The following is a 23,014-nucleotide window of genomic DNA, read 5'->3' on the forward strand; positions in this document are numbered from 1 at the left end:
CAGATAAGTCAAGAAGATCAGAAAGTGGATTGTAGTAAGGGTGTATTACATCCTGTGCTGGCCCCATTGTCATATCCATTCTGGATTCTGAGTGGGAAAATCATAGCTGAATAGGGTTGGATGCTATATGCTACTTTTATTATTCTCCTGAAATGGTTCAGTACCTATAATTTAGGCTGTGTGTAGAATGGGGCATAAAGGAAATTACCTCCAATAGATTATAGTGATAAGGAAATCAGCATAGTGTTTTGGCCTGTGTATTCATTTGCATATAACTAATCAGAACTCCATTATGTTTCCATAAAAAAAGAGAATACTTCCAAAATGAGAAGATCCTGCCATGGAAAAGACGACTGGGTGGACATAAAGTGGAAAGGAAGGGAAATAACTCAGCTGTGGGGTCTTTGTCATGCAGGTTTGAGTTATATTTTCAATAATGAATGGTTAGCTGTGATGTGACAATTAGGTCAAAAACTATTTTTTGGTATAGATGGCAAAGGAAGTTGCACAGAACTTCCCCAACATCCCCTCCCAAATTGATATAGAACCTTCACAAAAACACATGGAGCAACTGCGAAAAGAAATGGCTGAGGATATACTAAAAATGTCTGGTATGTAATGACATTTAATTCAAAGTAAATTATTCATTTTTATGTAGTTGTGTGGGACAACCATATGTTCAGTTCATGCCTATGATTTCAGAGTTCAACAAAGCCAACAGCTGCTTCTTGTGTGCCACTGAAAGAACCTGGATGTGGCCCAAGGACTGACTGATTTAGTAACTTTATTTAACATGTTTATAATCTTTTGACAACAGTGACGGCATATAAGACATTTTATGATATAACACAATGGATGGCTAATTCGCCATACTGAATTGATATTATTTATAACGTTTTACTCTTTGTTTTGTTTTAGATTGAATGTTTTGCATGCCAACGGTGGTTCCATGTGCTGTGCCTAGGAATGAAGACAAGAGTTCAGAGTGAAGAACACAAACTGGAAGTGCTGTAAAAATGTATGCTATACCCTATCCACACTGAAGAGGCTCTGAAATGTACATCAACCAGGGATAAAGAGAAAGTTAACACTGAAATGTTTTGTACTTATTTGAAGTAAAGTGTCTGACATGTTGGAAAATATTAAATGATTAATTGATTTTCTAGCCACCATTACTGTGTTACATGTTCAGTATATGTATTGACCAGCAAACCCACTGCAGCCTACCTCACTAGCTCACTCTCCATCCCTCCTTTGGACAATTAATAACATGACTCTCGTACTTTGCCCCTTATGATTGATATTAACGATGAAAGGAGATATCTGTCTCTCTCCTATTGTGTACCGCTGTTATGTACTGTGGCAAAATAAGTACTTAGAACTACTAATTATTATAGATAAATATTAAAGAAAACGGTTAACACGGTACTGAACTCCCTAATTGTCAAACTAATATTAATGTACAACAATATAGAAGATACATGACTAAAGGTTATGCAATATGGGTGTACATCCACTGCACGCTTCTTAGGTGTGTAATTGACATGACCAAGGAGCTATTCAAATTTAAAACAATGAAAAATGTACATTACACTGCGTGATTTTACAGTACACAAACAAGAGTGTGCAATATATAAGGCTAGTCCGTGGGCATTCTGAAGTTCGTTTGAGTCCAGTAAGTCACATGACCAAGGAGCTATTGAAGTTTAAAATTCTGAAAAATCTATGTAAAATCAAGTGAAACGAAAATTGACAAACTAAAGGGTGTGCAATATAGAAGGGTAGTCAGTGTACATTCTGAACCTTGTTTGAAGTAATTAGGTCTCATGACCAAGGAGCTATTGAAATTGTACATTTTGCAAAATGTTTGTAAAGAAATGAGATGAAAATGGACTACCTAAAGGATGTGCAATATAGAAGGGTAGTCAGTGAACATTATGAACCTTGTTTGAGTCAAGTAACGTAAACTCACCCCATTCCGTACAAACGTGCGTAACCGCGACATTCAAACGAGGCTACAAAGAAAACTAATGGGACTGTGTTGACTTCAAAATCGGGGGTGTGAACTAGGTTTCTATTCAAGAGTTGATCGACATGGTAATAGTATTGGAGAAAAGTTGAAAAAAACTGACCCTCCGTTACATCTTGACGTGTCATGTCGTAACGTACAGCACGCATAAAGCAACTATTTATGTCTTACAATCTCTCCACCAGGTGTAGCACTTCTCTCATCTTTTAAAAACAAGAAATGGGGCCTGCCGGGTGGCGCAGTGGTCTAGGGCACTGCATCGCAGCGCTAGCTGCGCCACCAGAGTCTCTGGGTTCGTGCCCAAGCTCTGTCGCAGCCGGCTGACTTTACAGAGCACACGCTGATGCTGCAACTAGTAAATTTGTTGGCTCTTCATTCTCAGTTGCCTGCTTCTCAGAATTATGTTAAATAAACGATTGGCTGAGCCCTGGATACAGCCAGTATTGCGCATCACTCGTTCGCTTACAGCCAGTAGTGATCTAACCCCCCCCAAAAAAAATTCTCATCGGAGCTAAACAAATCACGTTGGTCAACTATTTTGGATTCAAACGAAAGGTGACTAGTTTGCATCCCTGAACAATGTTTGTTTTTTGCTAGGTAGCGTTAGCTAGCGCTAGTCAGCTTTACCTGTACCACAACCCATGTATTTTTCATTCAGTGGTATCTTGACCTACATGGCATATCATTAAACATTGCACCTTGTGCTGGGGACAATACAAGGCCACTCTAAAATGTGAATTTGTGTCACACAACACATGTGAAGTCAAGAAAGTTAAGCAGATAAACTAAAAGACAATCAACGTGGACTGCTGATACACAGAGCATGTTACCGTTTCTGCCATGTCCAGTTCAAATGATCTGACAGGAAAGGAGAGCTGGCCTGATGTGATTTGTGGATAAGAGATGGGATGTGTTCCAAATGGCACCCTATTCCATATATAGTGTACTACTTTTGACCAGAGACATGGTCAAAAGTACTGCACTATAAAGGGAATCTGGTGCAATTTTGGACACAGGCTTGGTCAACGGTCGTCCTCTTTCACCCCCAGGCTTCTAAATTGGCATTAGGTGGTGAGACGTGGGTACTCAGGCAACAAGTCCTTTGAGATGAATCAGTGGTTTCTCTGGAGGACCTCTGTCAAGACCTGCAACTTGTTGTTACAGAGAATCCCTTTTGGGGTAATCTAGAAACAGACAGGTTTGGAGTGATGCAAACCTTCAGCAGAATGGTGTGGGGAAGTTCATTTGGAGAGTCTTTCTTTGCAAATGACTCCCAAGGCTTGCTGTCAGGAGGGTCATTGAGCTTGGCACTGTATTGTTCATCAGGGCTTTCAATTAATTATAGATGGATATATGGATGGATAGACTGACGAACAGACGAGTGTATGGAATGGACTTGTGGACAGACAGGTTTATTGATTGTAAGAGGAGAAAACAGAGTTAGTGATACAGACCTTGGCCTGGACGGCATAGGAGGCCAGCAGCACCGAGGCTTCAGGAGGGCAGTAGATCTCCTCTTCCAGGATCTTATTCTTCACCTGAATAGAAACAAGTGACAAAATCTGACCTACAGTGTAAAAAAAAGTTACTCTTCGGATCAACCCAAAAAATTATTGCTTCAACTAATTACCAGTAAATTAGTTGAAATTGAAAAACATTACATTTCCTCAATATACTACACACAATACCCCATAATGACAAAGCAAAAACAGGTTTATAGACATTTTTGCAAATGTATAAAAAAATAAATCACTTTTATGAAATATCACATTTATATAAGTATTCAGACCCTTTAACTCAGTACTTTGTTGAAACACTTTTGGCAGCAATGACAGCCTCGTGTCGTCTTGGGTATGACGCTACAAGCATGGCACACCTGTATTTTGGGAGTTTCTCCCATTATTCTCTGCAGATCCACTCAAGCTCGGTCAGGTTGGATGGGAGCGTCGCTGCACAGCTATTTTCAAGTCTCTCCAGAGATGTTAGATCGGATTTAAGTCCGTGCTCTGGCTGGGCCACTCAAGGATATTCAGAGACTTGTCTCGAAGCCACTCCTGCGTTGTCTTGGCAGTGTACTTATGTTTGTTGTCCTGTTGGAAGGTGAACCGTTGCCCCAGTCTGAGGTCCTGAGCGCTCTGGGGCAGGTTTTCATCAAGGATCTCTTTGTACTTTGCTTCGTTCCTCTTTCCCTCAATCCTGAATAGTCTCCCATTCCATGCCGCTGAAAAACCTCCCCACAGCATGATGCTGCCACCACCATGCTTCACCGTAGGGATCGTACCAGGTTTCATTCAGACGTCTGGCTGCTCTACCATAAAGGCCTAATTGGTGGAGTGCTGCAGAGATGGTTGTCCTTCTGGAAGATTCGTCCATGGTTCCAAACTTCTTCCATTTAAGAATGATGGAGGCCAATGTGTTCTTGGGGACCTTCAATAATGCAGAATATTTTTTGATAGCCTTCCCCAGATCTGTGCCGCGACACAATCCTGTCTAGGAGCTCTAGGGACAATTCCTTTGACCTCATGGCTTGGTTTTTGCTCTGACATCCACTGTCAACTGTGGGACCTTATATAGACGGGTGTGTGCCTTTCCAAATCATGTCCAATCAATTGAATTTACCACAGGTGGGACTCCAATCAAGGATGATCAATGGAAACAGGATGCACCTGAGCTCAATTTCGAGTCTCATAGCAAAGGTTCTGGATACTTATGTAAATAAGTTATTTCAGTTTTAAATTTTTCATACATTTGCAAACATTTCTAAAAACCTGTTTTCACTTTGTCATTTTGAGGTATTGTGTGTAGATTGATGAGGAAAATGTTTCATTAAATCCATTTTAGAATAAGGCTGTAAACATAACAATGTAAAATGTGGAAAAGGTGAAGGGGTCTGAATACTTTCCGAATGCACTGTACAACCCAACTCACTTTTTAATTTAGAAATACTTATGTAAATATACAGTATTCAATCGTGTTATAAGCAAATCAATACTGTTAACCAATACATTTAATTGATTCAATAACTTGAGATAATGTTTCAAAATATTTCCTTTACACAAGACTTTCGCATGTAGAAGCCACAATATTATAACCAAGGATTGGCTACTTTAAAATAGGAAGCTTATCAGGCTCTTTTGTAACACTACAGATACTGGCAGTGAACAAGTTTACGTTTGACTATACCATAGCATTATTGAATACTAATTTCTAATTGGCTAGAAGGCCATTCTAGAATGGACATTAAAAGCATATAACGAACGAGTGGGTCTGTAAATATCAATCTATTTGAATTAAGGACTGGGTCGCATCTCCAGCAACCAAAAGATGAAAAAGTACTTATTTGCTTGTAAAAATTGTAATATCAACGGGGGGGAAAGTATTTCTACCTGTAAATGTGTGCTTTCATATTGTTTTCTTTGGCAACTGTGGTATAAGCAGGATAAACACCTCCATTCTGTACATTAACTTAGAAATCATCATCCATTATTTCCAAGGTAATGTAGAAGGTCTGCGTTTATCCCGTACATTAAGGAATACAATAGACCACTATAACTAGAATGACATTCACTCTCACGGGTGGCCAAAACAAACAAACTGAAAGCCACGCTCCTAATAAGCCACGCCCCCAACTCTTCATATAGGCTGCTATCGCTACATTGCCCCACCGCTATTCAATGCGCATGAGGTGTTGAAAGCAATTTAGAAGCTTTCATTCAATTCCAAATATCACATTGATCTGTCGAATTTGTTATTTGATTTCAAATCGGCTTGGGCAGTATACCATATATACCGGGGTATTTGGAAAAAGCCACGGGATAGTATTTCAATACCGTCAACAATATATTTTATTAGCATTCTGGTAATATTGGCCTAATAGAGCCCCACAGCGGAGGTGTCATAAAACCCATAAAACCTAGCGGTCAAACAGGAAAATGGTTCCAATCGTTTTCCACCTTTCATTTTTCCCATAGGTGATTTTACAAACACACATAGGGTCTAGCTTACCCTGTCGTGAAGTTCTGTTTCTGACAAGGTGACTTTTATAAATATTGTAGCACGCTCAAGGGTGTGGGGTTTCCACGCCACCAAGTTCAATAACAAAACATGCACCAGTAGCACAAATAGAAGGCAAATGGGGAGTTTATTATGGATATTGGTACACAGGGAAGAGGGGGGAATTCACCAATCACCTCACAGTCCACAAGCCGTTCTTTGTGTCCGTTCCGTTTTCCAGGGGTAATCCTCACACTCGGGTCCTCAGCCAATCCGGTCCGGTACACAAAGGGGTTGGGCCGACAGTCCAGGTCACAACAGGTAATCACACAGATATAGTTCTCTCACTCTTCATAACGCACTTGGCTCTCTCCTACTCCGCCCATTTGCGCAGGCTGCTTCCTCCTTTATCCACAAGCACTCCCTGGCTTAACGATCTACAGCCTCGCCTCGTTGGGGCAAAAAGTCCATATAAGGCTCAGGGGTGGAGCCAGCGACCTGCAAGATATCGCCCCTCAATTACCTCTCCCCTCACCTATCCCTGCTGTCTGCCACACATCCCTCCCCCCTCAGCTCAGACCGGGAGGGAGGGGCGGTCCAGCTCCCTAGAGCATCCCTCCTGAAGAGGGCATCGGCATTTCCATGGGCTGCACCTGATCTGTGGACGACAGAGAAAGCAAAGGGCTGTAAGGATAGGAACCAGCGGGTGACCCGGGCATTACTGTCCTTATTCCGTGACATCCAAACCATGGTTCGTTACGAGGGTGAAGTGCCGTCCCAATAAGTAATACTTCAGCGTTTCTAGCGCCTACTTGATCGCTAGACTTTCTTTCTCCACTGTGGAATATCTTTGTTCCCGTGGCAACAGCTTCCGGCTAATGTACATGACTGGGTGTTCCTCACCTTCTTGGAGCTGTGATAGGATGGCACCCACCCGTTTCGGATGCATCGGTCTGAACCACCAATGGTTTGGAGAAGTCCGGTGTCACCAGCACGGGTTCAGAACACAGTGCTCCCTTTAGGTTCTGGAAGGCTTTCTCTGTCTCCTCGGTCCACTTCACCTGGGCGGGCAGACAGCTCCTAGTCAGATAGGTCAGGCTGGCTAGGGAGGCAAAGTGGGGAATAAATCTCCGGTAGTAACTAGTCAACCCCACAAACGTGCATACCTGCTTCTTGGTGAGGGGGCGGGGCCAGTCCTGAATCGCCTCCACTTTCTTCACCTGGGGTTTGACACATTCCCTCCCGATCGTGTACTCCAGGTCCTCAGCCTCCCGCAGGCCGAGCTGACATTTCTTTGGGTTTGCTGTTAGCCCCGCCTTCCGTAAGGCCTGCACTACCGCGCTCACCTGGTTTAGATGGGTCTCCCACTCACTCCCATGGATCACAATATCATTGATGTATGCCGCCGCATACTTCCAATGGGATCGGAGAACCCGGTCCATCAACCTCTGGAAGGTGGCCGGGGCCCCATGCACCAAAGGGCAGCTTCTTATATTGGAACATCCGTCCGGGGTGGCGAAAGCAGTTTTCTTCCGTGCCTCGGGAGCTAAGGGCATTTGCCAATAATCGTTTGTCAGGTTGAGCGTGCTGATAAATCGGGCTGTCCCTAGCCGTTCGATTAATTCATCAATTCGAGGCATGGGGTAGGCGTCGAACTTTGAGATTTCATTTACTTTTCTAAAATCATTACAGAATCGAATGGTGCCGTCTGGTTTCGGCACCAACACTATCGGGCTGGACCACCCACTATTCGACTCTCGATTATATCAGCTTCCAACATCGTTTTTACCTCGGTCCTGACAGCCTCTCTCCTTGCTTCCGGTATGCAGTAGGGTCTCAACTTCACCTTTTTCCTGGGTTCGGTGATGATGCTGTGCCAGATCGGTATGTCCTGGTTCACTGGAGAACACATCCTGTTTTCGGCCGACCAACTCCCTCAGCTCCTGCTTCTTGACTTGACTCAGCTGCTCCTCCATTGTCACCTCTGCCGGCTCGGTCTCTGTGGTAGCCTTCTTCGGGGAAATAGAGTAGAGTAAATCACGTGCATTTCATTTCTTTAGCAGGTTCACATGGTAAATCTGGGTCAGATGCCTACGTCCCAGCTGTCCTGACCCTATAGTTGACTTCACCCACCTTCTCAATGACTTCGTATGGCCCATTCCAACAGGCCAAAAACGTATATTCTGAGGTGGGGACCAACACCAACACTTTGTCTCCTGGCTGAAAGTCCCTTCGCTGTGCCCCTCTGTTGTACACCCTCGCTTGGGCCTCCAGCATGTGTTCCCATACCAGGGGCCACAGGGTTGCCAACCGATCTCTCATTTCTCCCATGTGCTCCACCAAGGTTCGGTGGGGCGACCAAAACTCCATCCCACCAAAACATGCTAAACTTTTCAAACAGGGCATTATCATCATTTTCACAATTTCACCAGTATAATTCAAAACACATAGTGATATATATATATAAAACACAGGAAAACCTATGTTTTTGACTGCACTGGGCCTTTAAAACCGAATTGGTAATTGATAAATGCGATTAGTTGAATTGGATAGCAGGGAGACCATTGTAACAAATCTCATCTCGCGTGAAGGGATAATGGAATTGGGGCCATGTCCCAAATGGCATCCTATTCCCTATGTAGTGCACTACTTTTGACAGGGCCCATAATACTCTGGTCAAAAGTAGTGCACTACATAGGGAATAGCGTGCCAGTGTGTCAGTACTGGGAAGGAATTCCCTTCAAAGTATTAGGGCAGGGGAGAAAGGGCACTGTTAAAATGCAGTACATTGATTCCACATGGCTGAATACAATCAGAGAGGGACAATGGGAAAGTGTATTACTGAGAGTGCTCTGGACTGAGAGGGCTTTGGCTCTGGTGCTCACTAACCATAGCAGTCAAAGGAACTAGATGTGAAAGTTTGCCCTCTATTGGCAGTCTGCCTGAAGAGACCTGTGATATAACTTCAGAGAACAGTAATGTAGCTGCAGGTGTATTATATTGCCCATTTCAATGGGATCACTGGTCAAGTAAGTACATGAGCGCACAGGTGGAGTATTATTACATTGATGTACTAAGTGCCTAAAGAGATAAATGTCTGTGCATAGTGTTTCAAGATCTGTAATATAACTGTATGATTCTCACAGAAACATTTGAGAGCTTTCTATAAGTTAACTGACCAAAATTCACCTAGGTATTTCTTAGATGATGAAAAACAATTTAAAACATTCTTAAAAGCTGCTAGTGCGGTGAGGCAAGCCACTGGAAAGATTGCCAACACATAAATCCACCTGTAATCCATCCGCATGTTCAGCATGTTCTGAGAGGCATGTCAGTTGGATTTGAAGTGTACATGCAGGACTTGGAAGAAGAAGTGTTTGCCCCAAATGGCACCCTATTCCTTATTTAGTGCACTTATAGCAGTGTCTTGATAAATATCAATTGACAATGCAAACCAGATTTTCTTTAGAGGCGGTCCAAAAGGGAAAAATGCATGCTTGTTCAAAGATCCTAGATGAAAAGTTTTGAAAATGAGAGGCTTTCATAATGTATCTCCAAAACGATTAGTGATAAGATCAGTGAAAATTACACTGACAAGAGCTACTTTCTTGGTGGCCAACTCCCATTTAAAAAATAGCCTAGAGTTTTTACAGTGAAACATATGGATTGAGTTGATGAGAAAGAATGAGCGTGCCATGCATAGTCACCTGTAGGAAGAAGAGATGCTGAGTGATGTCCTGAACCAACTCCTCCTCTGCGTTCTCAGGGTAAAACTTGGCCAGGAAATTAAGGGTGATTGGTTCCTCCTTGGACACATCGTGGTCCAAAACCTGCAACAGAAACCAAAACAACATGGACAACTCAATTAGTCAGACAGTTTCTTGCCAGGCTCCTGACATCCCTAGACGATGTATGGCTGGTGGAGAAGACTACATCTCGATTCAACTCACAGTGTTCACAAACAATGTAAGGGACACTGAGTACCAACCAGCACATCAATCTACTTCAGCAAGTCTGTCTGTTGCTGAGATTTACCTTCTTGTCCATCTTGATCCAGGCTACAGTGTCTTTGACATCATACTGGAACCCGAAGAACCACGTCTCTCTCAGTCCCAGAGCCCGGCACACCAGATCAAAAAGATCTTTTCCCTTCCATTTGACCTGAAAAACAGGATAGCAGCATGAATTGATATTAGGATTAATATGGGAATAGTCTCATGATGTGGGTGGAGTGAATGATTGACAGAGCAAATAGCATCTGCAGAGGGCAGTATGAAATAAAGCAGAGGGTAAGATAAGTCATACTAGCCATGATGAGAGTCATGAGAGGCGACAAATGCCTTTGCTCAGGCTGAACATAGACAGTCCATCTTTCATAAGCAGGGAGCGGCTAAAAGTATTTCTATAACCATTCAGCTCAAAGCTCAGAGAGGCATATCAGATACACATTCATTCTCAATTAAAAAGCTTTAATCTCAGATTGTTTAACTTTAAAATTCACCAATAGAACTTTAACAGTACGCCAATTCAGGCTGAGCAAGAGAGAAAGAAAAGTGCCTAGGATATCAGCTCAATATGAGAAAGAAATGAAGGACAACTGAAATACAGTCAAGGTCAATTTAATAATGTACTTCAAAGACTCTGCACCTAAAAATGCAAACACTCAATAATTACTATTTATCAAGCATATAATTTATAAAATTATCATCCAGGCACAGACAGTAATCTGAGCAAACCTGCAATTGATGTTCTGCAGGTCTGTGTTATTTCCAATTTCCAACAGTGGTAGCGTTCAGGTTCCCTCACTTGTTAAGTACTGATGGCCTTTCCAAGTTATTATTATGATGCATTCTTTACATAGACTAAGGCCCAAGGCAATGTTAAATTGACTGTTATGTTAGTCAATTGCACTACAGTGGCTGAAAGGCAAAGGACTAAAAGTAATCTAGGCCTATTCTATACATCTGCATAGGTATTATCCTAAAGCCTATAATTTCTTCTTTGGTTGGATTCGAGAACAACATCTACATTTCATTACCCTCTTTTGGTTAATGAATTGTATTGAAGTGATCTTAAAAAGAGCAACACAGAGGTAATCTATCTGCATACTGTTGTTTCCTCTTGAGCCTAATTTGAAGAAAATATCTTACAGATTTTACACTGTGAATGATTCTTGCATTACTAAGTTATTACTATTACACAGGTAGTTTCAAATGATGTAGTTACTGTAGCCCAGTGTTTCCCAACTCCAGTCCTCGAGTACCCACAACAGCACACATTTTTGTTGTAGCCCAAGACAAACTCACCTGATTCAACTCAATGAGGGCTTGATTATTAGTTTACAAGTTGAATCAGGTGCGCTTGTCCAGAATTGAGAAACAATGCTGTAGCCTATAGGGTCAAAGTAAAACAGAAGTGTCAGCTGTGTTTGAATAAGAAACAGATTAAACCTGTAGATTCTGTCTGTGTCCCAAATGGCACCCTATTTCTTGTGTAGTGTGCTACTTTTGATCAGGACCCATTTGATCAAAAAGAATGCACTGAGAATAGAGTGCCATTGGGACACAGTCTGAGGGATAGCCAAGAAGGTCAGGGTGATGTCATAGGTGTCATGCTGTTGAGTGAATAGAAGGGAAAAACATGTATTTAACCTTTATTTAACTAGGTGAGTCAGTTAGGAACAAATTCCTATTTACAATGACGGCCTACACAGGCCAAACCCAGACGACACTGGGCCAATGGTGCACTGCCCTATAAGGACTCCCAATCACGGCCGGTTGTGATACAGCCTTGATTCGAACCAGGGTGTCTGTAGTGATGCCTCAAACACTGAGACGCAGTGCCTTAGACCACTGCTCCACTTGGGAGCCCCCAAGCAAGAGCTGGACAATGACATTATTCATGTTCGTAGCAACTAGGCTACAAGCTACACATTGACACATACAGAAAGGGAGCACACACCTCACAACTGAATTCCATGTCTGCATCCATTGTGGTGATCCTGACATTGAAGTTCTTGGCTTGTTTTCTTCTCAATGACATGAGTCCCATTTTAGCTGCTAAGGCACTTGCCATGTTGACAAACCCTCAATTTGTTTAGCTAGACTATAACGTTAGTTATAGCTAGTGTATAGGTATAATGTGACAACGCCAACAGGTGCACACAATGGCGTCATAACAAGAATATCATGTGCTTTCCCATTCGTAGTATTTTAGAGACTATTTATATAATTGACATACTTTATCTTCTTCAGTGTAATCACAGTTCTGCGCGTGGGGAACCTTAGGGTTGCGCCAAAACATTCGCAGGCTAACTTAGCTAATTTAGCTTTTTAGCTATACATCTACAACTTCAGCAATTTACTGTACCCAGATTTGTAAATCTAAATTGGTAAAATATATTTACTATGGCATTATCCAACACATTTTACTTCCAGTTGTGCTATTTGGATAGCTAATTGGCTTGATATAGCTAGCTAGATTGGCTAGCTAACTTTCGGATGGGGAGTTTCACCTGTTTTGTAAACATACGCACGCGCTAACTCATAAATTCGGTTGTTTCATACTCGGAAAACGGGTTCCCCGTTGAAACAGTAATTCCGTCCAAAAGTAAAGTATCCTCGTACTAATGGAAAGGTGATATATGTCTTCTGAAACCTTTTAATTACAATAACAAAAATAATCAGAACCCCATTAGCATACTATGCTAGCAGCTAACTAACTTCCTCATTCATTGAGAGGGCGGTCCTAACACATCTAGCTGAAATCAGAGATAGAAGAGGAAGCGAGACACCCCACTCGCAATAGTTTTTTAGGGGGGGTCAATGTAAGTCAAGGAACTAAGTAGACCAGACCCAGCTGCTGTTGGTGTCTACGGGAGATACACCCAGTTAAGTAGACCGGAACTTACTATTTTTTTCCTAATGACCTGAGTGACCAATCTTCATTTACCCACCATCTTTACTCGAATGTGAATATTCTTCTTTGGGTTGTAACTTGTGCATCCAGCGCCATCCTTTGGTCAGAAAATACCAACAGATGAGAATGACATTGATCACACTGGTATTTTGAGTGGCCAACAGTGGGCAATATATGGGCAGTAACAGAGTCATGGGTTCACTTCAGTCAGTTTGCAAAACATTTTTATTAGTAGTAACTTAAGTGTAAGTACAACGGTAAAGACAAAAGCACTTAACCCAAAATGTTGAATGTACAGTACACTGTACCCAATTCTACATTAAGTGGAGATGTATCTGTCTTAAAAATAGAATTTCTATATGCAACGTTATGTTATGCCAATGAATATGCTGAATAAATGAGTTAATAAAAGCGAAAACATAAATGTTTATGTACATGACAATGTTTCTCCCAATCAGCCTGTCTGCTCTCACAGGGAATGATCGTTCATTTTCAAGCCTCTGCTTACTCTTCCTATCTTTCCTCTGCTTACTCTTCCTGTCTTTGTGTGTGTGTGTGTGTTTCCTGGTAATTGTATCTGGAAAGTGATGAGGATTACCGATGCTGAAAGCTTCAGACTCTTCACAAGTAATAATGTGCTCAACAACTCACATAATAAGTTGCATGGACTCACTGTGTGCAATAATAGTGTAACATGATTTTTGAATGACTACCTCATCTCTGTACCCCATACATTCAATTATCTATAAAGTCCCTCAATCGAGCATTACATTTCAAACATATATTCAACCACAAAGACCAATGCGCACCTATTGGTAGATTGGTAAAGACACTTTGGATGGTCTATCAATACAAAGACTCTGTAACTGTTTTAAAGTCACAATTGTCCTCATGGTGAAATCCCTGAGTGGTTTCCTTCCTCTCCGGCAACTGAGTGAGGAAGGAAACCACTCAGGGATTTCACCATGAGGACAATTGTGACTTTAAAACAGTTACAGAGTTTAAAGGCTGTGATAGGAGAAATCTGAGGATAGATCAACATCATCGCAGTTACTCCACAATACTAACCAAATTGACAGAGTGAAAAGAAGGAAGTTTGTACAGAATAAAATATTCAAAAACATGTATCCTGTTTGCAACAAGGCACTAAAGTAATACTGCAAAACATTTGGCAAAGCAATTAACTTTTTGTCCTGAAAACAAAGTGTTATGTTTGGGGCAAATCCAATACAATACATTACTGAGTACCACTCTTCATATTTTCAAGCATAGTAGTGGCTGGGGAGTTTTTCAAAATAAGAAATAAACAGAATGGAGCCCAGGCAAACTCATAGAGGAAAAGCTGGTTCAATCTGCTTTCCAACAGACACTCGGAGATTAATTCACCTTTCAACAGGCCAAATCTACACTGGAGTTGATTACCAAGAAGACAGTGAATGTTCCTGGGTGGCCAAGTTACAGTCTTAACGTAAATCTGCTTGAAAATCTATGGCAATCCTTGAAAATGGTTGTCTAGCAATGATCAACAACCAATTTGACAGAGCTTGAAGAATTTTGAAAGGAATAATGGGCAAATATTGTACAATCCAGGTGTGCAATCTTAGAGCCTTATCCAGAAAGACTCAAAGCTGTAATCGCTACAAAGGTGATTCTCAGGGGTGTGAATACTTATGTAAATTAGATATTCTGTATTTAATTTTCAAGAAATTTGTAAACATTTCTAAAAACATGTTTTCACTTTGTCATTATGGGGTATAGTGTGTCGATGGATGAGAAAAAAATAGATTTAATACATTTTGAATTTCAGGCAGTAACACAACAAAATACGAAATATGTCAAGTGGTATGAATACTTTATGAAAACACTGTAAGTGCGTGAATTGGACAATTTTTCTGTCTTGTTAATGTAGCACATGAGCACATGGGGTGTGTGAAACTTACTCCTCCGCCTGAAGTGTTGCTACTTCCACCACCGAATTGTTAACTTACCGTTGGCGCCAACTTTTAAGATGCTTCGGGAGGGCAGTCACCTTCAGGCCAATGATGGTCTTTTGAATGTCAACGTTCTCACAATAAATACATTTAATATATTCTATCACAAAATTAATAATTTGGTTGTGTTTATGAAGGTCTTAGGTAACAGAATATGAAATAAAATGTATTTCAAAGAACACAATACCATTTTCCTTAGTTTATATAATTGTAGGCTATTTGGAAAATATAGAGCCGATAGAGATGGCAGCTTCGCTTCTAGTCCTTAGGAAACTGTGCAGTATTTTGTTTTTTATGTATTATTTCTTACATTGTTAGCCCAGAAAACCTTAAGTGTTATTACATACAGCCGGGAAGAACTATTGGAAATCAGAGAGACGTTAACTTACCAGCCCAACCAGCATTACGACCAGGAATACGACTTTCCCAAAGCGGATCATTTGCCTGCACCTCCCAAGGCATTTGAACTGATTCCAGAGGATGACCCAAAACAACGCTGCCGGAGGAGAGGGTGCCGGAGAGGGTGCCGGAGAGGTCTTCTAGTGAGGCTTCGGATGCGAGCACACGCCCCCCCACTGCTTCTGAGTATATTACACGCTAATGTCCAATCCCTAGTTAACAAAGTTGACCAAATCAGGGCAAGAGTTGCTTTCCGAAGCGATATCCGGGATTATAACATACTCTGTTTCACGGAAAACATGCCTACCTAACCTCACAGCCCCTTAGTAACCCAGCTGTTAGCAGCACGGTCTCCCCGGCCACCACGGTTTTCCAATAACCCCACTTACCCTCCCCCGAAACACTTCGCTGGAGAGTCGGCAACCAGTCGGGCATTTCTCGCGCAGTGTTCTCTCATCATCGAGCTGCAGCCCTCCTCCTTCCCCTTGGACCGCTCGCAGATATTGTACCTAATCACGCAGATATCCGGAAGGGCTCTCGCCTAGGCTCTGGCCATGTCGAGACAACAGTCGGCCTTATGCTTCAGTCTGGAGGAGTTTGTGGCGGAGGTGAAGAAGGTTTTTGATTCTCCATGGTCCGGGAGAGAGGCTGCCCGGAAGTTACTCCAGCTTTGGCTCCCGCAGTGTAGCAGACTATGCGGTGGATTTACACGCGTTGGCAGCTGAGAGTGACTGGAACCCGGAATCGCTGTTTGATACATTCCTGCACGGATTATCGGAGGAAGTTAAGGACGAATTAGCAGTCCGGGAACTACCGACGGATCTTGACTCACTCATTACCATGACCATCTGGATCGATGGGTGGCTAAGGGAACGTAGGAAGGAGAGTAGGTCCGACTCCACTCGCCTGCCAAAGGATTCCATCTCGCCTCCGAGGCATCCCGGAAGTCCCCGACGTCTCAGTTGCCGAGAGGACCGAGGTTACCCGAGTTCCACCGAGTGTCTCCGAAGTCTGATGATTCACCTCTTCCCGAGCAGATACAACTAGGCAGAGCTAGGCTGTCCCCAGCCGAACTTCTACACCAGCTTCACACGAAGAGTTGTCTGTATTGCGGCACTACTGGTCAATTTGTGTCCTCCTGTCCACTAAAAGACCAGGCTCACCAGTAGGGGTGAGTACTCTGGTGGTCCATACGGATAACCTTTCCTCTCCCCTTACTTGCATCCCTTTCCATGCCATCCTGCTGTGGGGGAACCAGTCGAAATCTCTCCGGGTTCTCATCGACTCTGGGGCCAATGATAATTTTTTGGACGCCACCCTGGCCGCCGAGCTGTTCATCCCCGCTCAGCCTATCTCCATTCCCATGGACGTTAGAGCACTGGACAGGCGCTCTATAGACCAGGTCACCCACAATACCACTCCCATCAACCTACGAATGTCAGGTAACCAAAGTGAGGCAATCCAATTTATGCTAATTCAGTCTCCTAAGGTTCCCGTAGTATTGGGATTATTTTGGCTCCAGCGACACAATCCCCTCATAGACTGGACTGCTGGTGCCATCATGGGCTGGACGTCTCCGCGTTCGTCGCCGCCTGCATGGTCTGTGTGCAGAACAAGACTCATCGGCAAGCTCCAGGTGGTCTCCTTCAACCACTGCCTGTCCCTCATGGTTCCTGGTCTCACATATCCCTGGACTTCGTAACGGGTCTTCCCCCATCTGATGGCAACACCACCATCCTAACAGTAGTGGACCGGTTTTCCAAAGCCGCCCACTTCATTCCTCTCCCCAAGCTACCCTCTGCCAAAAAGACGGCCCAGAGCATGGTGCAGTACGTATTCCGGATCCATGGACTCCCGGTGGACATAGTCTCCGCCCGAGGTCCTCAGTTCTCTCCCCGGTTCTGGAAGGTGTTCTCCACACTCATTGGGTCGTTGGCCAGCCTGTCCTACGGGTTGCACCATCAGTACAACGGCCATTCGGAATGAGCCAATCAAGACCTGGAGACGACTCTTCACTGCCTCATCTCCGCCAACCCCACCACCTGGAGCAAGGAACTCGTGTGGGTTGAATACACCCGCAACACCCTCCCCTACTCTGCCACTAGGCTCTCGCCTTTCAAGTGTTCCCTGGGTTATCAGCCCCCGCTCTTCCCGGAGCAAGAGGAAGAGGTCGGCAAACCCTCTGCCCAGATGTTTGTCCACCGGGGATTCCAGTACCTGGTTGACTGGGAGGGTTATGGCCCAGAGGAAAGGTACTGGGTCCCCACTAGGGACGTCCTGGACCCAGGCCTCGTCGCTGAGTTCCAACGCCGGCACCCCGGTCAACCAGGTATGCGCCCAGGTAGGACGCCAGGTGGCGCCCTGCCCCCAAACTTTTTATTCTCATTTCGATACCAAACCCACCACTGGTGTTCGTGGCCAAAGAGCTCTATTTCATCTGACCAAAGCACCGGTTCCAATCCAAATGCCAATGTGATTTAGTAAACTCCAGGTGTTTACATTTGTTGGATGACATGAAAATAGATCTCATTGGACATGCACACCCCTACCTTCTTGAGAGAAAAAAAAGTATTACTTGTTAAAAAAATATATTTCTATTTGTCGATCTATTTCTAATCTATTTGTATTAGTATAAAATTGTATTATTTCCACTTTTTTTAAGCATACGATATGGTAGCTCAGTATGTGAATTATTTATTTTATACAGTCATTATTGTTCATCTTTATCAATAATTTAGGACTGCACTGTATACACAAAACATTAGGAACACCTGCTCTTTCCATGATATACACTGACCAGGTGAATTCAGGAGGAAGCTATGATCCCTTATTGATGCCAGTTGTTAAATACACTTCAATCAGTGTAGATGAAGGGGAGGAGACAGGTTGAAGAAGGATTTTTAAGCCTTGAGACAATTGAGACATGGATTGTGTATGTGTGCCACTCATAGAGTGAATGGGCAAGACAGAAGATTTAAATGCCTTTGAACGGTTTCGACACCTTGTAGTGTCCATGCCCTGATGAATTGGGGTTGTTCTAAGGGCAAAAGGGGGGGGGGGGGTGCTACTAAATCTTAGGAAGGTGTTCCTAATGTTAGGTATACTCAGCGTATGTAGAGTGTGTGTGTGTGTGTGTGTGTGTGTGTGTGTGTGTGTGTGTGTGTGTGTGTGTGTGTGTGTGTGTGTGTGTGTGTGTGTGTGTGTGTGTGTGTGTGTGTGTGTGTGTGTGTGTGTGTGTGTGTGTGTGTGTGTGTGTGCGCACCCAGCGTGCGTGTGTGTTTTACCTGGTAGTAGTATCTGCAGCGTGATGAGAAGTCCAGATGCCCAAATCTTCAGACTATTCATGATCAGAGTAGAGTCATCGGGTCACTTTGTACTTCAGACATAGGCGGAAATCCCAGGGGGGACGGGGGGACACGACCCCCCCATCTTGGGAAAAATATGATTTGTCCCCCCCAATATATCATTGTAAACATAACTATGTAATTTCAATAATATTAATAATACGCAATGAAAGCACTTGTGCTGATTATAGACACTTAATAGCGCATTTAAATTTCAAAAGATTGCGACCCCCCCCGCCCTTTGCCTCACAATGGTTTGATCCACTGCCAGTTCTTTAGCTGGCAAGGTAATAGAGTGTTCGTATCTACTGTCCGAAAGGCACATGTACGTAACTGACGTGAGGTTAATCCAGTCAATCCATAGCAGGTCCATAGCAATGTTATTTATTTATTTTTATGTTGGCAGGGTTCACACACTAGTTGAATTTGCAGAGCTAGCGCGCAAACTAAAGCAAACATTAACTATCAAGCTAGCTAGTACCTATTCCATTTAAGTGGCGTCGTCAAAGATGGAATCTTTGCTATCGTCAGTTTATTCCAAGATCAGCATGCAGCTGTAGTGCTTCGACGTCCCTGTGATAAGGTTAGCAATAAACTGAAGTCCAAACTGAACAGAACAGAACTACACTCTCTTCTACCAATGTCTTAAATATATATAATGGTCTCGTTGCAAAAGATAAATTGTCGATAGTGAACTTTTTTTATTTTATTTTATTTCACCTTTATTTAACCAGGTAGCAAAGATTATAGCAAACACACAGAAACGGAATTGGTGCTCGCTAGCTTTACAAATTCAGCTATTGTTGGAAGCCAGCCAATATGAAACAAACTATTTAAATTACAAAAGGTTGCAGCATGTGTTGTGTAAATGTGTGTGTGTGCAGCTAGGCCAGCCAGCCAGCCAGGTAGAAAAATGTCAGAAAAAAGTAAGTGTCACGTTCCTGACCTATTTATGTTAGTTGTTATGTGTGTTAGTTGGTCAGGACGTGAGGTTGGGTGGGCATTCTATGTTTTCTGTTTCTGTGTTGGTTTTGGGTTACCTGGTATGGCTCTTAATTAGAGGCAGGTGTTTGGCGTTCCTCTAATTAAGAGTCATATTTAGGTAGGCGTTGTCACAGTGTTCGTTGTGGGTGATTGTCTCCTGTGTCCGTATGTATGTTCGTACCACATGGGACTGTAGCGTTTGTTTGTTTCGTTTCGTTTCGATGTCGTCTGTTTCCTGTACGTAAGTTTATGTTTAGTTATGTAAGTTTATGTTCAGGTTTCGTCAACGTCGTTTTCTTGTTTTGGAGTTTTGAAATTGTTTTGTTTCGTTTCGTGTTGCCATCGTGTTTATAATAAAGATGGCTTATTTCCCACAAGCTGCGTTTTGGTCTGAAGATCCTTCTCTCCTCACCTCATCCGAGGATGAGGAGAGCACAAGCCGTTACAGAATCACCCACCACGCTAAGACCAAGCGGCAAGGGAAAATTAAACGGAGTAAGGGACAGGAGAGAAAGGAGCAATGGACATGGGATGATGTTTTGGACGGAAAGGGTTGCTACACTTGGGAGGAGATCCTGGCTGGGAGGGATCGCCTCCCATGGGAACAGGTGGAGGCACTGAGGAGAGCAGAGGCTACCGGGGAGAGGAACCGGAGCTATGAGGGAACGCGTCTGGCACGGAAGCCGAAAAAGCCCGTAAGTAATTCCCAAAAATTTCTTGGGGGGGGGGCTAGGAGGTAGTGGGCCAAGGGCAGGTAGGAGACCTGCGCCCACTTCCCAGGCTTACCGTGGAGAGCGGGAGTACGGGCAGGCGCCGTGTTACGCAGTAGAGCGCACGGTGTCTCCTGTACGAGTGCATAGCCCAGTGCGGGTTATTCCACCTCCCCGCACTGGTAGGGCTAGATTGGGTATTGAGCCAGGTGTCATGAGGCCGGCTCAACGCGTCTGGTCTCCAGTGCGTCTCCTCGGGCCGGCATACATGGCACCTGCCTTACGCATGGTTTCCCCGGTTCGCCTACATAGCCCGGTGCGGGTTATTCCACCTCCCCGCACTGGTCGGGCAACAGGGAGTATTCAACCAGGTAAGGTTGGGCAAGCTCAATGCTCAAGAGTGCCAGTACGTCTCCACGGTCCGGTATTTCCGGCACCACCTCCCCGCCCCAGCCTAGTACCTACAGTGTCTACACTATGCACTAGGCTACCAGTGCGTATCCTGAGCCCTGTTCCTCCTCCACGCACTCTCCCTGTAGTGCGTGTATCTAGCCCGGTGCCTCCAGTTCCGGCCCCACGCACTAAGCTACCAGTGCGTCTCCAGAGCCCTGTACAAACTGTATCTTCTCCCCCTACTAATCCTGATGTGCTTGTCCTCAGCCCGGCGTCACCAGTGCCGGTACCTCGCATCAGGGATAGAGTAGGCTTTGAGAGTACAGTGTGCCCTGTTCCTGCTCCCCGCACTAGTAGGAAGGTGCTTATCCTTAGCACGGTGCCTCCAGTTCCGGCACCACGCACCAGGTCTACAGTGCACCATATCCGGCCAGAGCCATCCGTCTCCCCAGCGCCATCTGAGCCATCTGTCTCCCCAGCGCCATCTGAGCCATCCGTCTCCCCAGCGCCATCTGAGCCATCCGTCTCCCCAGCGCCATCTGAGCCATCCGTCTCCCCAGCGCCGTCTGAGCCATCCGTCTGCCATGAGCCTGCAAAGCCGCCCGTCTGCCATGAGCCTGCAAAGCCGCCCGTCTGCCATGAGCCTACAGAGCCGTCAGCCAGACAGGAGCCGCTAGAGCCGTCAGCCAGACAGGAGCCGCTAGAGCCGTCAGCCAGACAGGATCTGCCAGAGCCGCCAACCAGACAGGATCTGCCAGAGCCGCCAACCAGACAGGATCTGCCAGAGCCGCCAACCAGACAGGATATGCCAGAGCCGCCAGCGAGCCATGAGCAGCCAGAGCCGTCAGAGAGCCATGAGCAGCCAGAGCCGTCAGAGAGCCATGAGCAGCCAGAGCCGTCAGAGCGCCATGAGCAGCCAGAGCCGTCAGAGCGCCATGAGCAGCCAGAGCCGTCAGAGCGCCATGAGCAGCCAGAGCCGTCAGAGCGCCATGAGCAGCCAGAGCCGTCAGAGCGCCATGAGCGTCGAGAGCCGTCAGCCTGCCACGAGCGTCGAGAGCCGTCAGCCTGCCATGAGCGTCGAGAGCCGTCAGCCTGCCATGAGCGTCGAGAGCCGTCAGCCTGCCATGAGCGTCGAGAGCCGTCAGCTTGCCATGAGCGTCGAGAGCCGTCAGTCAGCCATGAGCTGCCCTTCAGCCTAAAAAGGCTAGATACCCAGAACTGCCCATCAGTCCAGAGCTGTCTCTCTGTCCGGAGCTGCCTTTCAGTCCGGAGTTGCCCCTCTATCCTGATCTCCCTCTCTATCTTTATCTACCTCTATATTCTTATCTATTCCTCTGTATTGATTTATCTCTCTGTCCCGGTGTTGTCCTTATTGGGTATGTTATTAAGAGGATTTTGTGGGGGAGAAAAGAGGGTGGACATTCTTGGAGGGAGGAAGCTAGGATGGATTATGGTGGGGTGGGAACCGCGCCCGGAGCCTGAGCCACCACCGTGGTTAGATGCCCACCCAGACCCTCCCCTAGTCCTTGTGCTGGTGCGTCCGGAGTTCGCACCTTGTGGGGGGGGTACTGTCACGTTCCTGACCTATTTATGTTAGTTGTTATGTGTGTTAGTTGGTCAGGACGTGAGGTTGGGTGGGCATTCTATGTTTTCTGTTTCTGTGTTGGTTTTGGGTTACCTGGTATGGCTCTTAATTAGAGGCAGGTGTTTGGCGTTCCTCTAATTAAGAGTCATATTTAGGTAGGCGTTGTCACAGTGTTCGTTGTGGGTGATTGTCTCCTGTGTCCGTATGTATGTTCGTACCACATGGGACTGTAGCGTTTGTTTGTTTCGTTTCGTTTCGATGTCGTCTGTTTCCTGTACGTAAGTTTATGTTTAGTTATGTAAGTTTATGTTCAGGTTTCGTCAACGTCGTTTTCTTGTTTTGTAGTTTTGAAATTGTTTTGTTTCGTTTCGTGTTGCCATCGTGTTTATAATAAAGATGGCTTATTTCCCACAAGCTGCGTTTTGGTCTGAAGATCCTTCTCTCCTCACCTCATCCGAGGATGAGGAGAGCACAAGCCGTTACAGTAAGAAGACGGACATCAGAGTATTTGTCAGTACACCAAAACGCATAGTAAGAACTCTAGTATCCTAATATCTCAACGACTAGTTGATAAAATGTTCATAAGAAAGAAGTGAAATGCGAATGGAAATGTTTCACAATGATGTCATTAGGCAGAGCAGGCAACAGATGGCACACAGACAGCAGAG

General features: G+C 44.6%; 1 protein-coding gene across 5 annotated transcripts in view; it reads right to left on the reverse strand.

Annotated features, from left to right (window-relative positions):
- Nucleotides 1-12,994, reverse strand: part of nf2a (NF2, moesin-ezrin-radixin like (MERLIN) tumor suppressor a) — a 64,250-nt gene extending 51,256 nt beyond the window's left edge. For 3 of the 5 annotated variants that reach the window (XM_055920346.1, XM_055920349.1, XM_055920350.1), the window contains exons 1-4: nt 11,984-12,908; nt 10,058-10,183; nt 9,730-9,852; nt 3,484-3,567 (exon numbers count right to left, since the gene is read on the reverse strand). In XM_055920346.1, the coding sequence (XP_055776321.1) occupies nt 3,484-3,567; nt 9,730-9,852; nt 10,058-10,183; nt 11,984-12,097 (447 nt within the window). In that variant the 5' untranslated portion in view covers nt 12,098-12,908. Of the gene's footprint in view, nt 1-3,483; nt 3,568-9,729; nt 9,853-10,057; nt 10,184-11,328; nt 11,428-11,983; nt 12,909-12,932 lie in introns of those variants that run through there. The other 2 variants (XM_055920347.1, XM_055920348.1) reach the window with 2 other exon arrangements.
- Between the last annotated feature and the right edge of the window lie 10,020 nt (nt 12,995-23,014).

Source organism: Salvelinus fontinalis, chromosome 4 (genome assembly GCF_029448725.1).
Source record: "Salvelinus fontinalis isolate EN_2023a chromosome 4, ASM2944872v1, whole genome shotgun sequence".
NCBI lineage: Eukaryota > Metazoa > Chordata > Actinopteri > Salmoniformes > Salmonidae > Salvelinus > Salvelinus fontinalis.